Below are 22734 nucleotides of genomic sequence, written 5' to 3' on the forward strand. Positions count from 1 at the left end.
AATTAATACCATAGAAATTATATAAGGAATGTAGAAAAATATTTTTTCTTTCTTACTTTCTTAAACTGTAAAAATACTTGGCATGCTCTCTCTCTCATTTTTTTTTTTGTCCGAATCTCTCTCATGCTCACATCCATAACCTCTTTTGTAGTGTGACAAAGTCGTCCTACAGATAGACATCGCAAATCATCGTCACAGTTGTGTTTATCAGAATATTTATATTGGTAATAAGCTACATTAAAAATAAAAGCTTTCTCAGTTTAAACAAGATTGAAGAGCGCAGCTCGTGAAATCCTGTTCAGTCTAAAAGCTATTTCTGTCTCTAATGGCATCATTCAGTGCGAGCCCTAAACGATTCCAAAAGGAGTTACAAGCGTCGTCACCGTTGGCCCACTCAATGTAGGTCGTCGTCTGGAGTACAGCAAACATGGCGCTGGTCATATCACGTGACTCCATCTCGTGCAGCAACACCAGCACCAACACCTCGTCACGGTCCATGACCGAACACTGACAGTACTTCAGCTCGAACTGACACCACTCGCTGCGAGCATAATCAGGAGAGAAAACCATCAGAATCTTGCGACTGTCCTGCACGCAGTCAGCGATGTTGTCCACGATGTGCTTGCCGGGAACGAAGTCGCGCTCGTGCACGCATGCGCGAAGGTTCCACTGGCCCTCCACGACGGGCAGTAACTCCTGCATCACCCATTTCTTGTCTTCAGCAGCGTAGCCTACGAAGATGTCGTATGTGAAGTCCCGGAGTTGTCTTCCCTGACTGCTTCGATGGTGGAACCACTCGTACATGTACAGACGCAAATGCCACCGGAAGCGGAAAAAAACAGCGATGAGGGTTAGCACAAAAAAGACAATGATGATTGTGGCCATGGTGAAGGCTGCAGCATCGTGACCTATTAAACAGGCCTGAAATAAACACACACACTCAAAGTCAGATTTATCTGCTCAATATTGCTTAAAGAAAACATGAACTAAACATTGTTTCTTACACATATATACTTAAATAAAATCCAAACAGCATAATTATACCGACAAATTGAAAATGGGGCAGTACTTTTTTCCCCATTTTTCCCCCCTTTTTATTTGGGGGTAATGGGGCAGTTGAAACTGCCTATAAATCTAAAGGGAAGCAATTAACTTTGTTTGACGCATCATACCTCCCCGAGTTGCCCCCCTTTCGAGCGGGTACCTGACCTATAAAGCTACAAGAGAAAGGGCACTGCGCTCTTTATAAAAGGCTAGTCTCACGATAAGAGCAATCTTTAACATCTTAAACCCCAACAACCAAAATTGTTTGTCTGTGACTTTAGTACATGGGTTTTCCAGACTCCACTGTTTCATAGCAATAAGAGCAGCCGAGAGACTTTGGGTTCTCAGTTACCGATGAACTAGAAAATGTCGGATCCTCCTATGCAAATCAGATGTTCAGAACATGATTGACTGCTAGTTTCTTTATCCCTCCAGTGTGAAATTAGTATGCATAGAAGACGAAAAAACTATTTAAAAAACAACAGAAAGCATCGCGATTTTTCAAAGACTTTGGCTCTTTGGTAATAATACTTCTTGACATATCTCTTCATTGATGTAGAATACCTCATGACTTACCTGTTCATTGATGTAGAAAGTATACAAGCTAGTGTTGACCATATTCGAGCACTGATAACCAGCATGATTGTAATCCCCAAACTGCTTCGGGTTCGAGATAAACCACTGCTGGAACCAGGCAAGCTCGCAGGAGCAAATGTATGGGTTGTCACTGAGGTCGATGGTTTTTAATCTGTCGAGAACATTAAATTTGTAAAATAATTGTTCTGTTTGTACTAAGATATATAGAAATCTGTTTAACAATGTTTTGTAATCATAGCAATAGTCTTTCCTTTTAAAAAAAAATAGAAAATATTTTTACTTACCGACTTCGCGTTTTGTTTCCGAAAGCGTTTTGCGAGACCACAGACAATCTGTTTTTATTCATGCTGAGAACTTGGAGATACTTTATCTGATCAAATGTTCCATCTCGAATAAAAGTAAAGTCGTTTCCGTACAAGTACAGCTTAGTCAAGTGTTTCAGTCTGGCGAAGGTATTCGGGGTGATCGACTTAATCTGGTTGTATCCAAGAAAAAGTGTTTTCATAGACTTTTCCAACGGTTCAAACAGCGCGTGATATCTAGCATCGCCGGCCAGGCCAAAGTTGTTGTAGTCCCAGTACAAGAGACGAACTTGGCTGCACCCTCCGAATGCCTTCTCGTGCACGGACGGTGATGACATGTCTACCCCATTCCGACTAAACCAGATGTGTGTCACAACAGAATTGTTGAAGGCGAACTCCCTAATCTCCTTCACCTTTATTTCCATCTGTGTGAGTTGCAGGTCATCCAGGGAAGGGAACCGTTGCGTACTAAACATGTTGGTCTCAAAAATCGAGATGCGATTGAACTGAATGGATAGATGTTTCAGTTTCGGAAGACAAATCGGGCCGCTAATAACTTCGATCATATTAAAGTCCAAGCCGAGTGAATCCAGACTAGGAAAGAGCGATTGGTTGCCTGATTCACTGCCACAGGTCTTGGGAAAATCGAACAGTCGATTTTGTCTGAAGTCCAAGTGTTTTAAATACGGAAGACTGGCGGTGGTGAGGTTGTAGAGTTTGCTGGACCAGAGGGTGAAGTTTTTCAGATGACGGAGCGGCTGGATCTCGTGGAGGTCCAGAGCGTTAATATCGCTGAAACCAAATTTAAGATATCTAAGGCCTTTCATACTGACGTTTCTGAAAACACCTTCCGGTACAGGCCCGAGGTTATCGCAAAGCATTTCCAGATTCTCCAAGGTTGGGACACCGAAAACTGGTGCCAGGTCTTTGTAACCAAAATTGTTTCCTCCTATCAACAACGTTCGCAAAGATTTCAAACCTTCAAAAGCTTGAGGATGTATGTACTCCAGTCCGTTGTTGTACAAGTCTATTAACCAGGCATTCTGAAACGTTTTTGAAGAAACCACCACGAGAAATACTCGTCAGCCTGTTGTTGGAGAAATTTAAAACTTTTACTTGGAATTCAGTAACCTTTGGGACATATGTCACATTGCCAAAGTTGGACGAGCAGTCGAGGGTGAAGTTGAAGTCGCAGCGACACAGAGGTGCGCTGGAAGAGCAGTTGTACAAGATTAAGTACGGACGCACAGCATAGCTCCAGCAAAACTCTGTCGATGAAAGTGTCATCATCAGATGTAGCAAGAAGAAAACTGCAAAAGCACGAGAGAGAAACATTGTCGTGTCCTTCTGGTCTGCTGTGCACCGAGACAGCCAGACAGTAAGAATGACCGACTCTCGAGGGAGTTACAGAAGTAAACAAGGATATTCCGGGGGTTTCCTGTGTGTCGAAACCGATAGAAGGAGGGTTCATTCTAAAAATACAGTGGTATAGTCACGGTTGAAATGGATCTGTCTAGGCGCGGGCATGTGCATGTATGTTTGTATGTACATATATGTATCTGCTTTGATTGATATGGTAACTAGGCATATGAAGTGTAGTCAGCCGTGGCGTGAGGCCCCGCACATGCCTTTGCCTCGGGCCCCGCGGGGCTGCCTGTCGTTTGCGTGCATAATCAGCGTGCTTGTGCGTACTGTTCATAAATGTTTTCTCGATCTTGTGTTTTTGTTTGGAATAACCCAAGAAATATTAAGAGCTGCAGCAAAAGCGTCAACTAATTGCAGTCTGTCACGCTAACAAAGTTATCGAAACGAAGGATGTTTGAATGACTCTTCGACTGTGAGTCGGAGCTCCGCGAAGCGTCCCTCACAATGCATCTGAGTTGTACCTCTTTGCCTCGAGTTCTTTAAATGCTTTCCTTGTCATTTTTATTGAACAAGGAAAAATAACTTACTGCAAAACAGATCATAAGGAAAAAAAGGTATCTGCTAAAACCCTCTGCAAACAAGTACCTGCAATCCGTCCCGGTTTGTTCTACTTTCAAAAAGCTCTCCTTCCCGGAAACTCGCTCTAAACTGAAAGTACATCCAGTTCCTTGAAACTTCTAGTTTACCTCTCACTTAAGTGCCTATCTTCCTAATTGCAGTGTGTCTACTTTAATTATATGTCACCAACATGTAGTGTCATGTGTAGCGTCTCATAGTGACATGTTGTCTCAAAGTGACAGGAAAAGTAGGAGAATGTAGTAGTGGGGATGCTGGTCTGGGGCTCGTTGTTGTTGACATCTATACATGATTCTTTTAACCGGTAGTGTAGTAGGTTTCCAGCAAATAAATTTCCCTTGTCACAAACATGGCATATTCAGTTTCAACATTTTCCGCTGCACATACCCGCCTATCAACGTGTACTTTCGTTTTGGGCTTGGAGAGTTAAACAAGAGAAAGGACGCATAAAAGTTATCTCTGGGTTTTCCCCCCCTGGCGTCGTCAGTGTTTTCTTCTGCCCCAACCTCCTTTCCTATGCATGCAGCTGAAATGTCATCAGTTATGCATTTTTTTTTTTTTTTTTTTTTGGCATCCAGCAGCACCTACATTAGCATTTTACGATAAAACTTTTCGAATTCATAATGAAAAGCCTGGGAGTTGAATTAACAGTTTTTTGTTGTTGTTGTTTTTGTTGTTGTTGTTGTTGTTGTCGTTGTTGTTTTTTTTTTTTTAGTTTTTTTTTGTTTGTTTGTTTTTGTTTTTTGTTTTTGTTTAAAGAATGGAGAAACCAAGTACCATCTTCTGTGTTTTGATTTCTGAAGAGAAATGATAATCAACGCTGATTTATTTTTCTCTGCTTGACTCTGCAAACAATGTATCCTCACTTTACCTCAGCAAGTTAAAAGGCGAACTAGGAAGTATTTTATGAACTATTTACTGCACTTGAAAGGGAGTGAGTGGTGTTTGCTAAATTTTTTTTAATTTACTAATGTCAGGACACACGACACGGGCCGAACAAAGACTGGGATTGTATTGGGTTCTGTTACACTTGTACTGTCTGGCTGCTGTACTTGCTTTGTGTAGGAGTAAACCTAAACACGTGTACGCTACGTGACGTTTTGCCAGTTGGCGCTCACGTAGACGTAACGCGTTGGCGTTTGAAGATTGCGCATGTCAGCCAAACCTGTTTCAGGCCGAGCGTTCGTGTTACAAAATTACCATAGCTCCCATGGCCTTTGTCCCTGTTTTTGACACTCAGTCATTGGAATAGTGACCTTTAGCCAGGTCTTTTTGTGTACCAAGTGGGACACTTGAACAGTTTCGTCCGTTATCTTTCTCGGACCCCAGCATTTGGAATTTCCTGTCCCAGTGCATGCGTAATGTGGCAACTTTGCAAAGCTTGGATTTAGGCCAGAAAAGTAATTAATCTTCAGTGAATATTTACACGTACTAAGCAACTTTTCTTTCCCTTTTTTCTCCTGTGGTATTTTTCCCTCCCCTTCTCTATCTCTTCGTGCACAGACGCGTGTTGTGTTGCTTTGTACATATGCCCTGTGACATCTGTTCATAGGTGTGTTCAACGTTGCATTGCTGATTCCTGCTTTCTTTTTCTTACCCTATCAAACTAGTAATATATAGAGAACTGGTTTATGATGTGGTTTCATTGTATTGGGGGCCCATATGTTACAGACCTTCTGTCATAGAAATCATCACTCCTGCTGAACTTATTTTACTTTGCTGGTTTAGATTGAATTGGACTGGACTGCACTGGGTTTAGGTTGTATAAAAATGAACTGTCAGCTAACGATAATCAGGCTTTTGGTCGCTTATTAGCATAATTGTAGATGAAACTTTATATTTCAGGATGAAATGTTAACAGGGCTTCTGCTAAGGCTAAATTCTTTGGGGTCCCAGGGACCCCTTCTTCAGATTTTTAAGGGGTCCCTGTTCTTTGTCCAAATTTGAAGGGACCCCATTGACGAAAATTGAAGGGGTCCTCCGATGGATGAAGGTATGAAGGGATGTAGATACTATCAACAGTGTAAGATGGAATTGTTACATGATGGTTAGCATGACAGACAGTTTTACCAGAGAGTTAAGAATAGTAATTCAGGGATAGAACTTTGTGAACAAATCTGTTTTCAGAGAGCGTTTGAATGTAGCCTTGTAGTCCCAGTTGTGAATGGAAGACAGTTCTACTGCTTAGCACCACAGAGGCAGGGCATCCGTTGTCCGTGTCGACTGTCTTTGTGGGAAGGAGGATAGAATGTGGGAGTCTGATGAGGAGCAAAGGTTACGAGCAGGAGTGTGAACGGACAAGATTTTAGTAAAGTACTGGAGGGGAGGAGCCTTCAAAGAATCCATAGCACAGAGTATAGCTTGCGAAAATCTGGAATGGAAAAGACAACTACAGAGTCGGTGTTTCTTTTATTGTTTATTTTATTTGTGTTTTGTTTTTGTTTTGTTTTTTTGACCAGCAAAATTTGAATAAATAATTCACATCATTTTGAGTTTTTTTCTAAATCTATACTGTACAAATAGAAAAAAGTATTTTAAATATGATTAACAACCATCATACTGTATCACTGAATGACTGTAATGAGTAGTTAGTTCTTTAGCGGGAAAAACTAACCCTCAGAAGATAAAGTTTTGTTCAGTGCAAGAGCCATACGACTCCAAAAGGAGTCACGAGCGTCAACAGTGTTCGCCCACTCAATGTACGTCGTCGTCTTCATCACTACAAACATGGCGCTGGTCATGTCACGTGACTCCGTCTCGTGCAGTAACACCAGCACCAACACCTCGTCACGGTCCATCACACAGCACTGACAGTACTTCAGCTCGAACTGACACCACTCGCTGCGAGCATAATCAGGAGAGAAAACCATCAGAATCTTGCGACTGTCGTGCACGCAGTCAGCGATGTTGTCCACGATGTGCTTGCCGGGAACAAAATCGCGCTCGTGCACGCATGCGCGAAAGTTCCATCGACCCTCCACCACGGGCAGTAACTCCTGCATAACCCACTTCCTGTCCTCCACAGCGTAGCTCACGAAGACGTCGTAAGTGTAGTGACGGAATTGTTTTTCTTGTGGACTTCTATGATGGAACCACTCGTACATCACCAAGCGGAGATGCCATCGAAATCGGAAGAAGATGATGAAAATGATAAACACGACGAGCACGATGATGATGACAGCAATGGTGAACGTTGCTGCTCCTTGACCCAAGAGACATGCCTACAACAGCCAGTTCACACACATACATACACATGTACACACGCATTCACATACGCATACGCATACACACACATAGCCCCCATACATACAACAAAATATGACATTAAAGTACGTGACTTTTAGAAACATGTTTTCATACACACTTTGTATACGACACTTACAGAGGATCCCTACTGAATCCCTAATCACCAACTCAGTTCATAACCTCTTCCACAGAGTTAACTTTACCCCTGAACGTCCTCCCCATTGTCCTTCCTGTTCGGAGCTTAAGATATAATGTTGTTTACCTGTTCGTTCATGCGGAACGCCTGTACGCTGGTGTTTACAAGGTTGTCGCACATGTATCCCTCGCGAGCATGAAGTACCAGCTGGTCAGGTCGCGAGCTCAGCCACTCCTGGAGCCAACGAATATCGCAGGAACAGTAGAACGGGTTACCGCTGAAGTCGATTTGTTGTAACCTGAAAGCCAAACACACAAGATTGTGAGATGAATTTTAAAATAGAACAGGAAAGTGTATGTAAAACACTCGGTAAGTCTCAGGACTCTGAACTTAAGCGAACAGTTTTTATGTCAAATATAACTGCTCAAAACTGTTTATGGCAAACGGTTTTCCATGTAAAGTACGGTCGCTGAGACAGCAACACATGCAAACAGAATCACACACACTCTCTCTCTTGTACACAGATTCGCTAAGTGATGACTGATGAGCTTTGTTTTCTAGACACTGACATTGTGCACACAGGTCATGTTCTGTTGACATAATCACTTTGTACCGGACTTAATGGAGACGGTAGGTGTAACAGCTGCATAACACAAGTACGTGCATATACATGTGTACACAAACGCTTGAGTTTCGTCAAAATTATTTTTTTTAAATTACTTAATTCAAACCTTTTTCGTGTGTCCTCATCAAAAGCTTCAGGGGAGACGAAGCTGATCTGATTGGAGTCAAAGCCAAGCCCTTTCAGTTGAACCAACGGTGAGAAACAGCCATCTGGTATGACCTTCAGCAGGTTGTCGTATAAATACAAGTACTCCAGACTCTTAAAAGGCGCAAAGGTGTCGGGACTGATGCTCTCAATTCCGCAGTCTCCAAGATACAAACTTTTTATCGATCTGAACGGTTCGAAAAGTCTGTGAAACCTTTCGATCGACACTGTTTTGAACACGCAATGATCGAAATAGAATTTCAGAACGTTGGTACATCCACCAAAAGCGTCTTCATGAAGAACTTTTGGAGACGAGAGATCGAGGTAATTCAAGGCGAGTCCCAGATACAGCAGCTGTGAGTTATTAAAGGTGAACTTGTCGATTCGTAATATTTTGTCTTCCATTTGAGTCAGTTCAAGTTTTTCTAGACTTGGAAATCGTGCGATTCCAAAAGTGTTACTTTCAAAATTTTGGAATCTGTTGAACTCGAGGGTCAAAACATACAACTTTGGGAGACAGACAGGATCCGTTATCGAAGAAATCATGTTGAAATCCAGTAGAAGTTGCTCGAGGTTGGGGAAAAGGGATTCTCCAGTGTCCGGATCGCATGACTTCGGGAAGTCAAAGAGACGATTGTACTGCAGGTCTAGAAACCTCAGGTTCTCCAGTCGTGAGGTAGTGAGGTTGTACAGTTGGTTTGCCTGAGCAATGAACATGTGCAGACTGTTCAAAGGCTGCAGATGTCCCATATAAAAGGAACCAATATTGTTTAGACTAACGTTCAACACGTCCAGCTCCCTCAGAGTGCTCCTAGAAAAGATGTTTAAGTCTGCCTGACTTAAGCCACTGCACAGTATTTCCAGCCTCGACAAGGACTGAATTCGGAAAACATGGCCCAGTGCTTCACGACTTAAATGGTTACCGTTTAGAAGGAGAGTAGTCAAATGATGTAGTCCCTGAAAAGCTCTAGACGATACAGATATTAAGCCGTTGTTGGAGAGATCCAGCAACCACACTTGGGACACGTTGAAAAAAAAATCGTTAGATATATAAGACAGGTTGTTGCTGGAGAAGTTGAGGACCTGGACTTCGATAGGAAGACGAGGCACGTAGGTCAGGAGGCCATGATGCGATGAACAGTCGGCCGTAGTGTTGCTGCAAAAGCAAAAGCCCTCGCCAAAGCAAGGGTGAGTTATGGAACCTGCGTCGTGCCTCTCTGTCCAGCAGTGATTGGGATCTTGCGCGAGACAGATGAGGGCAGACTGCAGGGCGAATATCAGTAACAGGATTCTTGGTCTCTGTGTTTTGTGCGTCCCCCTTCTGGCCATCGCTGCAGCCCTTCAGACGAGCTGATAGTTTCCCCTGGGAATCTTCCACACTCATCTGCACAGCTCGGTGACTTTCGAATCTCAGCTCCATTCCTCGTCTGAACCTTTGTCAAATAAAGAAATTCCCCGAACGGAAAAGTCCCAGGAACTTCGACACCAGCAACGGTATTATTTAAATTGAGGACACGGTCGTGAACACAACGCTTGCTAGGTGGCGCTATTTCTGTCCTTTGCCAGCTGCTAGAGTGCGACGGCTGCAGTTCAAAGGCAACGGCTTATGAGAAGAAAAAAAACAACTAAAAATAAGTTGTCGCGGGATCGTTTGTATCGGGTTTGTATAGCCTACATCGCACCTATAGCGACCTTTCTTGCCAGTATTTATAGCAGCAACAGTATGTCATGCACAGGTAACTCTGCGCAGTGTAGCGGGTCAAGGTCAGCAAGGGGCAGGGGCCTGATGGGATATGTGGGCGTGTCTTGCAGGACTGCTGTCTGTCTGCCAAGACCAACGCTTAGCCTCCGTTGTTAGTCTCGGCGAGCCTAAACAAATAATGTGACTAAACCGGAAGCTTAATTTGTAGTCTCATGCCTCGAAAAAAAAAATCGTCTGCCAGCAGTCCAGTAATACAAGTTCTTGGTAGGGTCACGGACGTACATAGGGTACATGGGTGGAGTGTTTCAACATCTCTTTCAACTCCCATTCCACAAACTTTTCAACATCGTCCCACTCCCCAAAAAACCTAATCCTAGTCAACTTAATGATTTTTGGCCAGTAGCACTAACCTCCCTCGTGATGAAATCTGGAGAAAATTGTCAGAGTTAGACACCCTGCAATTTGCTTATGGGAAGCGGAGGGGTGTTGACGATGCCCTGTTTTTCATTGTGAACACACTGTACAAACATTTGATAAGCCCAAGACGCATGCTAGACTACTCTTCGCTGATTTTAGTTCTGCATTCAATACAGTATACAGTCCAACTAGACCTTCTGACTTTGAGACTGATTTCTGATGTTGATCTTCCACATCAACTAATTTTGTGAATAGTGGATTTTCTTACTTGCAGACAGAGGAGGGTTCGATCTCTGTTGTCCTTCACCTAATAGAAATGAAAGGTGCATATCAGCGCTGCTGTTATTCCTTCTGTTTGCCACCGATGATGTCGTCGACGACGGCGATGATGAGAAGTTATGTGCGATGTGACAACAACGTGAAGACACGCTTTTAACTTTGTTGCTTCACCAAGGTTACGCTGTCCTAACCTAAAAATAGCAACTGTGGTGGATTTTACTGTCAAGGGAGGGAATAGCTATCTGAACACTAGTTTTGTGCTGGACAAAGTTGCTTCCCCTCGCCGCAATAAAATTCTTTTTTATGACACACCTGGCTTTCAAAATCATTTGGCAAAGAAATACAGTTTAATCTATAGTTTTATTCCACACGTTTCAGTGGCAAAAGATTATGGACTGATCAAATCCCTTTTTATGGCAATAACAATGTTTTTATTTTATGTTATTGTTCTTTCAGTCAAGTAATGCAATCAACGTTAGTCTTACCTGCACAAGATTTTCGGTTTGCAGCTTAATTAGCACAATCTTGTAGCCTTAAACAACATTATACCCAGCACAAAAATCACGTTTTCATACAATTTTCTCTTCAGTTTATTTTTCTCATATTCTTCAAATCAATATTTTTGTAATGTAATTAAAAGTAAGATCAAACGTGTTGTAAATTTTTAAAAGATAAAAGCTTTGCATTGCAATAGTTGTTGTGCAATTTTTTGTTGTTTTGTGTTAATAATAAGAACAGCTTTAAAGACCTACCTGATTGGTAAGAAATATCCCGCTCAAAAGACTCATTTCAAGTCACTTATTAATGAAATCGTAAGGAGAAACACGAACCTCGAGAAATTAAATAAAAACGATTTCCTCGCCTATTCAAATCTCCATTTAGGCCTCGAAGCCGTGTGTGACGTCAGTACAGGTAAAAATCATAGTGACCACAGAATGGCTGATACAAGTTATCCACAAAATACCGAATCTCGAAAGCCCAAGCACAGACATAGATATTATTGTGTCGTTGTCGAACGCACAATCAAACATATTGACGGAATAAGTGTACAAACGTTTCAAAAGGAGTCATCGTTCAGAAGACAATGGACCAACTTTATTCGTGTGTGTAGAACTGACTTCAGTCCACTCGCACAGTATACGAATGTCACTTTGCTCCTGATGTTACCCAGTAAGGTGTACACTGAAGAAGAACGAGCGTTTATAAGTACCGCAAAAGCTTCTTTTTACAGGGTCCGTCCCTTTTATATACAAAAGCACGGTTTGTTGTTGTTTTTTGTGTCCAGCAACAAAGAGCAGCTGTACTAACACCTCTATCATATATACTTCAAATTCAACGTTTTAAGTGACAGTATTATAGATGTAACTGGTGGTACAGTATGTTGGTAGTAACGTGCACATGATAAATGATAAGGAATGTCTTCACTAGCGTTCCCGAAAATGTATCTTCACCTTTCCATATATTTATTTGTGCGAGTGTCCCTCCTTTTGTCCCTCCTTTTAACAACCGTATGAGCAGCTATGCTCATATAAACGGGCAAATCAGTCATAGTGGTCAATTTTCCCACTAAAGACTTTTGTAAGCAAAAGAATAAACCTCCATGGATAAACATAAATTGGGATAATTTATTGACCTTTTTCAGAGAAATGAGTCCGCCTTTGGCTAAGATTTTGTGCTTTATAAATTCTCACTTTATTATCATCATCATCATCATCATCATCATCATCATCATCATCTGTTTATAACTCGGACCAATCAGATAGAACTGATAGATCTCTGAGAGCTGATGACGCAGTTCAATGCCCGAGACAGTCGACCCCAAAAGGAGTCACGAGCGTCAACGGTGTCCGCCCACTCAATGTACGTCGTCGTCTTCATCACTGCAAACATGGCACTGGTCATGTCACGTGACTCCGTCTCGTGCAGTAACACCAGCACCAACACCTCGTCACGGTCCATCACACAGCACTGACAGTACTTCAGCTCGAACTGACACCATTCGCTGCGAGCATAGTCAGGAGAGAAAACCATCAGAATCTTGCGACTGTCGTGCACGCAGTCAGCGATGTTGTCCACGATGTGCTTGCCGGGAATGAAGTCGCGCTCGTGCACGCATGCGCGAAGGCTCCATTGACCCTCCAGGACGGGCAGTAACTCCTGCATCACCCACTTCCTGTCCTCCTCAGCGTAGCCTACGAAGACGTCGTTAGTGAAGTGACGGAGTTGTCCCTCCTGTGGACCTCTATGATGAAACCACTCGTACATCACCAAGCGGAGATGCCATCGGAAACGGAAGAAGACTATGGAGATGATGAACACGACGAGCACGATGATGATGACAGCAACGGTGAAAGTTGCTGCTGCTTGACCTAAGAGACAGGCCTACAACACACATACTTCAAGCTGTAAGATTTCAATTTTCTTCTGACAATTTCTGTCTCCTGGTGTATTCTAAGTAATGAAGTATGTAATAGTTATTCCTTTTTCTTAGTCTGTCTAAAAGAGGCATGGCTACTTTACATTCTTCACTGTGTTCAAAAGGCAAATTATTTCTTAAATCTGATGTCTCTTTGGTTCATCGTTCTCACATTTGACCTGTTTGTTCTTATGTGATATTTTAGTTCTCTTATACTTCTAACTTTCCTATTTAGAGTATATCCTTTTAAATTTTGCGGTTTTACCTGATCGTTTATCTGGAAAACCCGTACAGGAGTATTTAGGATGTTGTCACACATATATCCATCTTGCTTATAGTTGCAAAACTGGTTAGGATGCGAACTCATCCACTCTTGAAACCAACGGATATCACAGGAACAATAGAACGGGTTTCCACCGAGGTATATTTTCTGTAGCCTGCAAGTCAGACAACAATAGGATCACAGTTTAAGGCAAATACCGAATCTGCCGCCTTTGTGTTGTAAAAGGAAGAGATTGTATTGCCTAATTTCTCTTCTAAAATCTGAAACAAGGAACTTCCTAGAGACGAGCTCACACTTGTAAGATTGCATAAAGGTTATTTGAAAATACGTTGAAAATAAAATTTGAAATGCTCATTCGAAAAATTTTTAAAACAATTTTTATCACTAATGTCTCAATGATAAGTCCAGAACTCTGATAGTTCTCTCTTCTTTTGTTGCTCCAGTGAAAGACAACTTGACGACTCATACTTTCAATTTTACACAATACGTTACGCACACAAACCGATACACACACACTTTTCTCTTGTCCGCTCAGCTCTATCTTAATTAAGTCAAATAGCAAAAAGATTCAAACCTGCCAAGAGTCTCCTGTGTAAAAGTGTCCTTTGAGATAACACTGATGAGATTGTTGTTGAGAACCAGAACTTTCAGCTTTGTCAAGGCCGAAAAACATCCATCTGGTAAGAATCTGATCAGGTTGCCGTATAAATACAAGAACTCCAGACTCTTAAAAGGCGCAAAGGTGTCGGGACTGATGCTCTCAATTCCGCAGTCTCCAAGATACAAACTTTTTATCGATCTGAACGGTTCGAAAAGTCTGTGGAACCTTTCGATCGACACTGTTTTGAATACGCAATGATCGAAATAGAATATTGTGATGCCGGTACTTCCACCAAAAGCGTCTTCATGAAGAACTCTTGGAGACGAGAGATCGATGTAATTCAAGGCGAGTCCCAGATACAGCAGCTGTGAATTATTAAAGGTGAACTTGTCGATTCGTAATATTTTGTCTTCCATTTGAGTCAGTTCAAGTTTTTCTAAACTTGGAAATCGTAAGATTCCAAATGTGTTACTTTCAAACATTTGGAATCTGTTAAACTCGAGGGTCAAAACATACAACTTAGGGAAACAAACAGGATCCGTGATCGAAGAAATCATGTTGAAATCCAGCAGAAGTTGCTCGAGGTTGGGGAAAAGGGATTCTCCAGTGTCCGGATCGCATGACTTCGGGAAGTCAAAGAGACGATTGTACTGCAGGTCTAGAAACCTCAGGTTCTCCAGTCGTGAGGTAGTGAGGTTGTACAGTTGGTTTGCCTGAGCAATGAACATGTGCAGACTGTTCAAAGGCTGCAGATTTCCCATATAAAAGGAACCAATATTGTTTAGACTAACGTTCAACACGTCCAGCTCCCTCAGAGTGCTCCTAGAAAAGATGTTTAAGTCTGCCTGACTTAAGCCACTGCACAGTATTTCCAGCCTCGACAAGGACTGAATTCGGAAAACATGGCCCAGTGCTTGACGATTTAAATGGTTACCGTTTAGAAAGAGAGTAGTCAAATGATGTAGTCCCCGAAAAGCTCTAGACGATACAGAAATTAAGCCGTTGTTGGAGAGATCCAGCAACCTTACTTGCGACACGTTGAAAAAAAAATCGTTAGGTATAAAAGACAGGTTGTTGTTGGAGAAGTTGAGGACCTGGACTTCGATAGGAAGACGAGGCACGTAGGTCAGGAGGCCATGATGCGATGAACAGTCGGCAGTGGTGTTGCTGCAAAAGCAAAAGCCCTCGCCAAAGCAGGAGTAAGTTATGGAACCTGCGTCGTGCTTCTCTGTCCAGCAGTGATTGCGATCTTGCGCGAGACAGATGAGGGCAGACTGCAGGGTGAATATCAGTAACAGGATTCTTGGTCTCTGTGTTTTGTGCGTCACCCTCCTGGCCATCGCTGCAGCCCTTCAGACGTGATGATAGTTTCCCCTGGGAATCTTCCACACTCATCTGCACAGCTCGGTGACTTTGAATCTCAGCTCCATTCCTCACCTGAACCTTTGTCAAATTAAAAAAATTCCCCAAACAGAAAAGTGCCAGGAACTTTGACACCAGCGACGGTATTATTTAAATTGAGGACACGCTCCTGAACACAACAATTGCGATATCACAGGAACAGTAGAACGGGTTTCCACTGAGGACTATTTTCTGTAGCCTACATGTCAATACCGAATCTGCAGCCTTTGTGTTGTGAAGGGAAGAGACTGTATTGTCCAATTTCTTTTCTTAAATCTGAAACAAGGAACTTCCTAGAGACGCACTCACATTTGAAAGATTGCATAAAAGTTATTTGAAAATAAGTTGAAAATAAAATTGCAAAATGCTCGTTTGAAAAATTTTTTAAACAATTTTTATCGCTAATGTCTCAATGATAAATCCAGGACTCTGATAGTTTTCTCTTATTTTGCTGTTCCACTGATAGACAATTTGACGACTAATACTTTCAATTTTACTTACACAATACTTTACGCACACAAACCGACACACACACTCGTCCGCTCAGCTCTCACTTCTTTACGCCAACTAGAAAATAAATACTCAAACCTATCACGAGTCTCCTGTGCAAAAGTATCCTTGGAGATGATACTGATAAGATTGTTGTTGAGAGCCAGAAATTGCAGCTTTGTCAAGGCAGAAAAACATCCATCTGGTAAGAACTTCATCAGGTTGCCGTATAAATACAAGAATTCCAAGCTCACAAAAGGCGAAAATGTATCATGGCTAATACGAGAAATTTGGCAAAATCCTAGAAATAAACTCTGTATCTTCTTGAACGGATGGAAAAGTATTTGAAATCTCTTTTTACTTACTGTCTTATGTCTTACTGAGCAAAACGCCAGTAAAGTTTCTTAATACTCGTTTCAGTGAGAATTTCTGCCAACATTTAACGTCTGTCACGACAAAACTGTATTTTCTTAGTGATAACCTCGACGTTTGGGCACAAGTGGACATAGTAGCCACCATAGATCGCATAATACGGCTTGTGAAACATGCGACATTATACAATTTCCGCGTGCGTTTTTAAGTGGGAAAGGAAGTATATGTTAAAGGTTGACATGCAATTCCCTGGGAAAAAAGTCAAAGTTGATATTTTTTCTAAAAAAAAAGAAACTTTTTTATCCAAACAAAATCATTCGTCCATTATAAGTTTTGTTGTTTGCAAGTTTATTTATTAAAATATAATAACACATATCTTACTAAAAGAATGATTACATTAATCATTTCATCACATTAATATATGTAGTTTCTGGGAGTAAAGTTATATTGAAGTCAGTAGTGATTGACTTTAGTAACAATTAAGTAACGGCTTAGTAGCTATAATCAAACTTTATTGCCTTTTCAAACAGATTATATACACATCAAATTTGTAGTGATTATCATTCTGATTCGTCTATCAGCTAATTAAGTTACATTGAATATTTATATAAAATGTTTGTAAACTTAAAAAATTAAGGATAAAGATAATAAATTCTGACATGATGATGATGATGATGATGATGAAGAGGAGGAGGAGAAGGAGGAGGTGGTAATTTTTTAGAATACATGCCAGATTTACTTATAAGATTCAAAAGAAACAAAGAAAACCAAATAATTTTGACTGGTAGCATTCGAGAACTTTTGTCTCATTCTCAGCACTTTTTTAAGCGAGGTAGGGTGAAAATTCTTAATTCCTGACAAACTTGCACGTACTTATAAGTGGAGAAGCACACTCATTTCATTACAATGTAGCAAATTTGTAAACATTCATTCTGGTTGCTGAACTACAATGCGTGGCACCAAAAATAGATCCAGAAGAAACGATCATAGATCTAAATGTAAGCGGTTTTTTTATTTAGTCGTTTCATCAAGACATCCAAGCACAGATGTTGAAGCAGGACATCATTGAAACAAATTTTTACAAAATGCTATCTGGATGTACAACAATTATACAAGTGAATGCTACAAATCATGAACCACGAAGGAAGCAGCGGGATGTGGAGACCGTTACTTGTGTTTCAACGAAAACTTCGATCTTACTTGTCAAAAATGATAAACTCAGAAAGCCACAGACCATCCAACACACAGAGAAAGTAAAGGAGAACAGATCCACAAGTTGATGATGATAAAACCAGAACAATGACACTCTTTATATCAGTAGCCTTGTGCCGATAACCGATACTGGAGGAAAGGAAGGGGGAAATTAATTATTGGTTCAAAATACAATGGTACATGAAAAATGATAGCCCAAGATATCAACTTAATTAAAATTACAAGGAACAATGAAAGCTATAAAGTAAATTTTGTTATTAAGAAAAGAAGCACAAGCACTTGCAAATTATTGACTCTCTCTAACTTCTAGTGATTTGTAAATAAAAAATCCAAAACAGATGGTAGACAGAACAATCCAACAAAGCTAACCCCTGTAGTCTGTAAGGCGAGGGGACATCACTCAATAATAATAATATTATTTTTTATTATTATTCCTTATGTCATATGAATGCTTTTTTTATAATTGTTATCTTAATTACACGCATGTGTTTCTCTATCTTTATTTAATGTTGCATGAGCAGAGTGTTGCAGTCCAGTGCATATCGGAGCTCTTCGACAACACTATTAATCTGTCCCTTAAATCTAATCTTTAATCTAACCTAATACCTGTCTATGAACTGTAGCAAGACTGTGGTGCACTTTTGATTAAAAAAAAGACCAGGTTTATGAGCTGATAACGCAGTCCAGTGCTAGAGACAGTCGACCCCAAAAGGAGTTAGCAGCGTCAACAGTGCTCGCCCACTCAATGTACGTCGTCGTCTTCATCACTGCAAACATGGCGCTGGTCATGTCACGTGACTCCGTCTCGTGCAGTAACACCAGCACCAACACCTCGTCACGGTCCATCACACAGCACTGACAGTACTTCAGCTCGAACTGACACCACTCGCTGCGAGCATAATCAGGAGAGAAAACCATCAGAATCTTGCGACTGTCCTGCACGCAGTCAGCGATGTTGTCCACGATGTGCTTGCCGGGAATGAAGTCGCGCTCGTGCACGCATGCGCGAAGGTTCCACTCACCCTCTACGACGGGCAGTAACTCCTGCATCACCCACTTCCTGTCCTCCTCAGAGTAGCTCACGAAGACGTCGTTAGTGAAGTGACGGAGTTGTTCTTGTGAACTTCTGTGATGGAACCACTCGTACATCACCAAGCGGAGATGCCAGCGATAGCGGAAGAAGACTATGGAGATGATGAACACGACTAGCACGATGATGATGACAGCAATGGTGAAGGATGCTGCTGCTTGACCCAAGAGACAGGCCTACAACAGTCATTTACATATTTCAAACTGTAATATTTCAGTCTTCTGGCAACGTTTGCTCGTGTGGTTTATTAGTATTCGTAGCAATTACGTGTATAATATTTATTTATTTACTGTTTGCTAGACTTCGTCAAAAAGAAATGTACATATTTCATCAAAGGCCAAATTAGTTCATAAATCTGTCGTCTCTTGTATTTTAAAAGTAGATTGCTCAAAGATGTTTTCAGTTAAAAGGCCTATTCCTATATGAACTTTTAACTTGCTTTTTAAAATTATTTCTTTTTAAATTTTGCGGCTGTTACCTGCTCATTAATTCTGAAAAACTGTACATGAGTATTTAGGATGTTGTCACACATGTATCCTTCTTGCGCATAGTTGACAAACGGGTTATGTCGCGAAATCATCCACTCTTTAAACCAACGGATATCGCAGGAACAATAGAACGGGTTTCCACTGAGGTCTATTTCCTGTAGCCTGCAAACCAGACAACGAATAAAAAAACTTTGTTTGAATATGTAAATTTATTAACAATCTATTAACAAATGGCCAGTTCCAACTTTTTATTCTCAAATGAAAGAGATTGTATTGTCTTATTTCTCTTCTAAAATCTGAAACAAGGAACTTCCTAGAGATTGACTCAAAAATAAATGTGTAAAGTACTGGTTTAAAACGTTTTTTTAATTTTTTATCGCTGCTGTCTCAATGATAAATAGAAAACTCTGATAGGCTCATTTTATTTTGTTGCTTCAGTGCCGTACAAATTGCCAACTATCACTTTTAATTTAGTTGATTTACACATTACAATAAACACCCACAAACCGTTACCCCCCACCACCCCCAAAAAAAATATAAATAAAACACACACACACACACACACACACACACACACACACACACACACACACACACACACACACACACACATACACACACACACACACACACACACACACACACACACACACACACACACACACACAGAGGCGAGGCAAAATACTCAAACCTGTCATGCGTCTCCTCGTCAAATGTATTCTTTGAGATGACACTGATGCGATTGTTGTTGAGAGCCAGAACTTTCAGCTTTGTCAAGGTTGAAAAACATCCATCTGGTAAGAATCTGATCAGGTTGCCGTGTAAATGCAAGGATACCAAGCTCACAAAAGGCGAAAATGTATCATGGCTAATACTAGAAATTTGGCAATAGCCTAGATACAAATTCTGTATCTTCTTCAACGGATGGAAAAGTATGTGAAATCTCTCGTTACTTACTGTCTTAAACATACAGTAATCGAAATAGAATGTTGTGATGCCTGTACTTCCACCAAAAGCGTCGTCATGGAGAACTGTCTGAGAGGACAAGTCGATGTAGTTAAAGGCAAAACCAAGGTACTTCAGCTGAGAATTGTTAAAGGCGAATCTTTCGATGCCAACTATTTTATCTTCCATTTGAGTCAGTTCAAGGTTTTGAAGACTTGGAAAGCGTGCATTTCCAAACGTATTGCTTTCAAAAATGTGGAATCTGTTGAATGTGAGAGTGAGGTTGGACAGATTCGGAAGACAGACAGGATCTTTTATTGAAGATATCATGTTATTCTGCAGCACCAGGTGTTTTAGTTTGGGGAAAAATGATTCGCCTGTAACCAAGTCACAGGTTTGTGGAAAGTCAAAAAGACGGTTGTCCTGTAAGTTTAAAAAAAAAAGGGTTTTCAGACTGAAGAAGTCAGGTTATACAGCTTGTTTTGCTGAGCGATGAAGTAGCGGAGTCCCTTCAGTGGCTCCAAGCTCTTCATGTAAAGCGATCCGATATTGTTTAGACTGACATTTAGTAAAGTGAGCGCGCCAAGGGAATTGTTAGAAAATGTCTCCAAGTCCATCGGACTCAGGTTGTTGCACAATATCTGCAGATTCGTCAACGAACGAATATGAAAAACAGGAGTCAGTGCTTTATAAATTAAGGAGTTACCGTTCAGAAACAGAGTGGTCAGGTTTTGCAGTTCTTGAAAAGCCCTCGGAGATAGAGATGTTAAGCCGTTTTGACAGAGATCCAGCAGCCACACTTGCGACACGTTGGAGAAAAATCCGTCGGGAATGTGAGACAGGTTGTTGCTGGAGAAGTTGAAGACTTGGACGTCGATAGGAAGACGAGGCACGTAGGTCAGAGAGCCGTTATTCGAGGAACAGTCGGCTGTAATGTTGTTGCAGCGGCAACGGCCCTCGTCAAAGCATGGGGACATGAACTCTCCATCATACGTGGCTACCAAACACTGGTCTTCTAGAGAGGTGCAGAGGCAAATAAACTGGGTGACAACAGTAATCACAGTCCTCCATTTCTGCATTCTGTCTGTACGTTGCGTTTTGTTGCTGTTGTTTTTGTTTATCGTCGTCGTCGTTAATGCTGCTGCTGCTGCTGCTTTGCTCTTTACCTTAACCTTTGCTCTGTCAAGCTTTTTCACCACACATGTGCAAACATCAGGAAGTTGCTGATTCCTGTTCTTGTGATTTCTTCAAACGATCAGCATCTGCCAAGACAGGACTGTGCTTCCTTCTTCCGTGACGATTTGTCCTTCTGCGTGCATTATCTAAAGTCTTTCTGCCCTGACCATAAGTCACGTGATCCACTGTGAAAACATGAGACATTATACATTGCGGCACTGACAACTCCCGCGTGAGTTAAGTTAGGGTTTCAATCAGAGGAAGTCTGTCGTCAGTCTTCATTCTCACAGCATCCTCAGACTATCTTAAAGGTTGGCAAGAGAATCACTCAAGACTTCGATGTTGATTAGTTATAAAGAGCATTGATTAGTTAGCAATATGTTGTTTCCAAGGTCGTAAATTATAATTTAATATTATATAATATATAAGGTATAAGAATTTTAAGTACTCAAATACATAGGTGACAACAAGATTGATTACGTAAATCATTTAGTCAAGTTAATATCTATAATATATGGAAGCAATGATTTATCTGTATGATTTACTCGGGAATAGCTTGGGTAGCAATCAATTTAGTAGCTGTAATTAAACGTTTTTCTAATTGAAACAGATTATCGTTAAACGCTTTTGCTTTTATGTAACGATGGAAGCTTCAGAAGCGGACTTTTTACGTTAGCTTTACGTATGGGGTACTATTATGTGTTAATAGTTTTAACGAAGCCTACTCCTATCATTGCTAATTTTCGTGTTATTTTAGATACCCAAATAGCGTTATTGAAAGCAAAAGAAAAAAATACAGTGGTATTCCATATAACTTCGTATAGAAAATGAGCGTTTTAGTACAAAACGTCAGCGAATAATTTTGATATGAAATGTTGTTATCAGAACTGATGATCCACTTACTATCTACATGTTACTCCTAAATAAAGAGATTCACCTTTCAAATAATTAACTCGTTACACATTCATGTAAATGTATAAATGTAAAATACACAAGAAGAAGAGTTCATAAAAGATAGATGGAGGAAATTACTTAGAAAAACAGCAACTCTATTAGTAAATATACAAAAAAGAAAAACGACTTGAAGGAAGGACATCGGAATGACTTTGCCGTTATAAGACGTCTTACGTAAGACCAGACAATATTTCTCACACATTGCCTCTCAGCCAATCTCTAGTTCTATTGTTTTCCTCGTCAGCTTCAATAGACAAGGAAAACTAGCCTGTGTCTTGCAGAATCTGAGGGTCACATGATAAAACCTGCTTTATCTGACCACGTGGTCATTCTAAGCCTCCATTCTTCGTCCTTAATAAGAAGATGCCAAAGGGATCGACTTTTCTTTTTTAAGCCTAATTTCATTACTGGTGAGAGAGCTTTTGATTTTTTCCTCTGCTTATCTTTGTGGTTTTTTTTTATGACTTGAAGTGGTCAGATATATGGTTGTCTACTAAGAAGAGTTGGTTAAGATGACATCCCAAAGTGGTGGTGGCGGTGGTGGTGGTTGGTGGTGCTGTTTTTTATGTTGATTTTTTCATTTTTTTTTGAAAGATATTCATGTTTATGAGTAATTTTGTTCTCGTTTATAACTGTTATAGGCGCAGTTTATTAGTATCCTGGAGCATTTAGCCCAGGAAAGTTGAGGTCGCTCGTCCCCAGAGACAGTTTCTGTCCTCGAGTGGAGGAGTCAGCGGTATTTTGTTTGTTTGACTGTTTCTATGGTTTGAGACACTTTGTGAGTGTATGTGGAAGTTATATATTTGGATTCTGG

The 22734-nt window shown here is 40.9% G+C and overlaps 3 protein-coding genes across 3 annotated transcripts; all 3 read right to left on the reverse strand.

Annotated features, from left to right (window-relative positions):
* Positions 1 to 97: 97 nt before the first annotated feature.
* Positions 98 to 10155, reverse strand: LOC112561161. Its single transcript, XM_025233464.1, has 6 exons — positions 8058 to 10155; positions 7453 to 7624; positions 6559 to 7165; positions 1926 to 2970; positions 1621 to 1792; positions 98 to 921 (listed from the first exon to the last, which is right to left on the reverse strand). The coding sequence occupies exons 1-6, from the start codon at positions 9422 to 9424 to the stop codon at positions 304 to 306; spliced, it is 3981 nt and encodes a 1326-aa protein (XP_025089249.1). The 5' UTR covers positions 9425 to 10155; the 3' UTR covers positions 98 to 303.
* Positions 10156 to 12031: 1876 nt separating this feature from the next.
* LOC112564615 (toll-like receptor 2) lies at positions 12032 to 15917 on the reverse strand. The gene is made up of 4 exons (XM_025239564.1): positions 15783 to 15917; positions 13767 to 15470; positions 13175 to 13346; positions 12032 to 12875 (listed from the first exon to the last, which is right to left on the reverse strand). The coding sequence occupies exons 2-4, from the start codon at positions 15131 to 15133 to the stop codon at positions 12249 to 12251; spliced, it is 2166 nt and encodes a 721-aa protein (XP_025095349.1). The 5' UTR covers positions 15134 to 15470; positions 15783 to 15917; the 3' UTR covers positions 12032 to 12248.
* A 485-nt stretch (positions 15918 to 16402) lies between these two features.
* On the reverse strand, positions 16403 to 20208 carry LOC112564636 (toll-like receptor 2). The gene is made up of 3 exons (XM_025239595.1): positions 19537 to 20208; positions 18836 to 19007; positions 16403 to 18533 (listed from the first exon to the last, which is right to left on the reverse strand). The coding sequence occupies exons 1-3, from the start codon at positions 20118 to 20120 to the stop codon at positions 17931 to 17933; spliced, it is 1359 nt and encodes a 452-aa protein (XP_025095380.1). The 5' UTR covers positions 20121 to 20208; the 3' UTR covers positions 16403 to 17930.
* Between the last annotated feature and the right edge of the window lie 2526 nt (positions 20209 to 22734).

Source organism: Pomacea canaliculata, linkage group LG1, assembly GCF_003073045.1.
Source record: "Pomacea canaliculata isolate SZHN2017 linkage group LG1, ASM307304v1, whole genome shotgun sequence".
Classification (NCBI taxonomy): Eukaryota; Metazoa; Mollusca; class Gastropoda; order Architaenioglossa; family Ampullariidae; genus Pomacea; species Pomacea canaliculata.